At 35.5% G+C, this 3,934-nt stretch overlaps 1 protein-coding gene across 1 annotated transcript in view; it reads left to right on the top strand.

Moving 5' to 3' along the window:
* The window catches only part of LOC306749168 (major histocompatibility complex class I-related gene protein-like), a 10,724-nt gene extending 8,874 nt beyond the window's left edge, over positions 1-1,850 (top strand). Inside the window, exons 5-8 of the mRNA XM_079232427.1 lie at positions 31-48; positions 528-572; positions 663-717; positions 864-1,850. Of these exons, the coding sequence (XP_079088553.1) occupies positions 31-48; positions 528-572; positions 663-715 (116 nt within the window). The 3' untranslated portion in view covers positions 716-717; positions 864-1,850. The remainder of the gene's footprint in view (positions 1-30; positions 49-527; positions 573-662; positions 718-863) is intronic.
* Positions 1,851-3,934: the final 2,084 nt, after the last annotated feature.

Genomic DNA, 3,934 nt, shown 5'->3' with positions numbered 1-3,934 from the left:
CTGAAATCCTGTCTTTTCTTTTTATTTCAGATAAAGATTCTCAAAAAAGTAAGTAGAAGTTTTTTGATTTAATTTAAACTGTTGTACTTTGACTAGATGCTCACATGCAGAGTGGTTTACAATGAGTTGTACTTCATAACTGATATTAAGTGAGGGCAGGAGCTTACATATGATGTCATTTATACTTTTAGCATTCCTACAATATTAATATATTTAAAAATGAAAAAGCAGAAAGAAAGAAAAGAATAAAATCATTCTGTGTGTGTGTGTGTATATATATATATATATATATATATATATATATATATATATATATATATATATATATATATATATATATATACACACCACACACACACACACACACACACACATACACACACACATCTGTGCATACAGAGCACAAACGGCTGACTTTAGTTCCATCAGAATAAGATTATAGACTCAGAACATTTGTGGAGAGAAAGTTCATCCAGGAAGCTGAACTGGAGCTGCTGGTCTTGATTCATCTTGTTCTGTTTTTGTAGATGTGAAGATTCCACTTAACCCTCCTCCTCCGATGAGCGAATCAGGTTCATATCTATCCATCTATCTATCTATCTATCTATCTATCCATCTATCCATCTATCCATCTATCCATAACTGTATTTTCTTCTCTTCAGGGTCTGACTCTTCTTCAACAGAAGGTGTAAACAGCTCCACAAAACTGATGTAAAGGTAACGACTTCCTCTTATATCACCTGTATACATATTTATACTCATGTTCAGAACCTAAAGGTTTGACACCTTTCCTTTCTGACACATTAGAGACATGTTATTACTTTTTGCACTCTTCATTTATGAATGCTTATTTATGTTTCCAGACAGATGTGAGTGGCAGCATGAAGAGGAGGGGAACTCCTCTCCCATTGAACATCATTATCTACAAAGTTTATCAACAATCTGTCATCCAAATATACGAAAAGGGGCCACCTCACCACAACATTAAGATTAAATATGACTCATGTTTATGTGGCAAAAGGCAGCAATGAGGCTTTAAAGCTGCTTTAATACACAATATCATGCCAGAAGCAGGCTGGTGATCCAGATGCTCATCGGTTGAAATACAAAGAAAACACATTTTGAATAACTAGTTAACAAAAATTATCCAACATAACTGATGACATTAAATTATTTGGATCACTTAGTTTGAATAAAAGAAAAAGTAAATTCCTCCAATGAGGAAGATTCTTCTTGCAGATGTTCAGAACAATGAAAGCATCACAGCTCTCTTCACATGAAGATGTTCATCTCAAACAAATCCACCATAGTTACGCTTTAATACTTCTGCTGTTGGGCTTTCTGGTGAAATCAATACTGGTAACGCAAATGTAAATTCACACACACACACACACACACACACACACACACACACACACACACACACACACACACACACACACACACACACACACACACACACACACACACACATCCGTACATGTATTTTCCAGTTGTGTACATAGTTTGCTTGTGTTTCTTTCCAGCAGATCACATTTAAATCAAATCATACGTTTTGTCTTTGAGGTTTTTCTGATTTAATCAAATATATTTTAAATATCATAGTATTTAAATTTTATCTGAGATTCTAAAATAGTTGTGTGATGTTTGAAGCTTCTCCGCTGATAGAAGTCTTTAATATATTTCCTGCTGGTATTTTGGGATGTTTTCCTTCTTGGTTGTGTATAATTGAACATTGATGCTCTGAATCTCTTCTTGTGTTGGGTTAGTGAAGAAAGTCAAGAGAAGTTGCTCCGTTTCATTCTTTTTGTACTTTTGTCTTGCTTTTCAATAAATTACCCTTAAATCCAGATCTCTGTGTCTTGTTGTGATTCCATCTGTGACGGGAGATCAAATACATGACGATGATTCTGTGTTTACTGTAAACTGTGATCTTCACTTTATGTTCAAGGATCATAATCAGAGAACATTTCTAAATTATGGTTTTTGTCAAAGCTTTCTCCATGTAGTGATTCAGTAGCTACTATGAATTTAATATTTAGTATTCTCCATAATAACATACACATATACAGTTAAAACAATACATATACAGTCATAACAATACATATACATACAGTTATAACGCTGTAACGAGGGCGCTGTTCACTGTTCTTCCTTTCTCTTCCGTTATGTTCTTCTTCTTGAGAAACTTGACAAAGCAGCGTGAAGACGATGCGCAGACAACCCGCTAGTGGAGAGACGGCGACACCTGCTGGCCGTTTGAGATATTACACACAATCAGTTATTATGAAAACTAAAGAAAAACAATGGGTATACAACAGTGTTCAGCGAATTAATTTATATACTTCCCACTAATTAAACATATATATATATATATATCTCTGTAATACTACAGAATATAAAAGGTAATCAGTTAAAATACTGAATCTGGTTAAACCTCCTGAATGTTGATGTTGGATGCAAAAAACTGAAATATTGTTCTATGTTTCTTAGAAAGTGATTTCCAAAATATTACTTTATTTACTTGTTTGGGGTCTTTTCCCAAGTGGAGATCAAACCTACGGCCTTGGTGAAGTTGCATGTGTTCATACTGAAGTCAGTCAACAGATCAACCGCTTGAGGCGATTCTGAAGGAGATTCTCTTGGTTTTCATGCCAGAGTCCTCCTGACTCTGTTCTCTCCTGTCTTGAAACATCTGCAGCTTCTCCTTCTGCAGCTGCATCACAGACTCTTCCACACCTGGTAGTGGATCACCAGCAGGATCTGGGCAGCTGCCAACAAAATACTATTTTAACAGCTGACTTAGTCTGGAAATACAATATATTTCAACAGAACCTTCACAACAAATCAAAAGGGAGATTGTTAATGCAGGAGGAGCTGCAGATTAAAATAAGCGTTTTCTTTTTTGTTAATTTGGCTTTCACACCGGGATAGTTGATGACGCCCACACTGATGATATCCTTTTTTTTTATTAACAAATTTGTAGAATAGTACTCTGAATCTTTAGCTTAACTGAACACTTTGGTGAATCTCTGGACATGCAATTAACACATTTAAAGCAGCATAATCATTTTTAAAGAGATAATTAATCTCTAAATACAAAATACAAATACAAAATTGCTTTCCCAAACAAATTTTACAACACTTAAGATGACATTAATTACATAAGAATGAGTTGCCATTTTGCTGTGCTGGTTGTTTTACAGTAGCTTCTTCTTGGTTTAATATGTTGGTCCTGATGGCTTCATGTGGGAGACTAGTTTGAACTATTTTATCAAACTTTTCTCAGTGGTTCTCCAACTGGGGATCAGGTCACAAGATAACTCCCATTCAACTAAACCCAAACGGGTTTTCTCCGGCTGATGATCGCAGTTTTAAACAAAAGGTTAACGTTTTGAATAGAAACAAAACCAAAATGCAGCAAAACTACTAAGTGTAGTAAAACACCACGGTTTGGATGAAAATAAGTTTAGTACGTAACATTTCCCTTAACGTAAAATAAGTCAATCAATGTTGATTTTTTGTGTCGCACAAGACACAAACAGCGATCTCCTGAGTTAAAGTTCTGTTTCATTTCAATTTAATCACATGCAGTCACTGTTTTGCAGAAACTATTTAAACTATGGTTACAGTGATGACAACTCTTATCTTAAGGTCATGACACACTAACTCTAAACCAAAAGCCACGTCTAACAGGTGACATTGCTTTTTTAACTCTTGATCTTAATCTCCTGAACCTTCTTGAACTGCCAGTCAATACGAACATGTGTGATGCAGCCGAAACACACAGAAATGTATTTGTGTTGTATTATATTCTAGTGGAGATCCCAAAGTTTGCAAAACTGAGATTAGTGAAAATGTGTATAGAACTTTAGCCCCGCGGCTGGTTTTCTACTGCGGTCCCTGGCAGGTGGGACGACCGCTACCAAACACA

This window comes from Taurulus bubalis (assembly GCF_910589615.1).
Source record: "Taurulus bubalis genome assembly, chromosome: 16".
NCBI classification, from domain to species: Eukaryota; Metazoa; Chordata; class Actinopteri; order Perciformes; family Cottidae; genus Taurulus; species Taurulus bubalis.
This window is presented reverse-complemented; position numbering and strand designations above follow the sequence as displayed.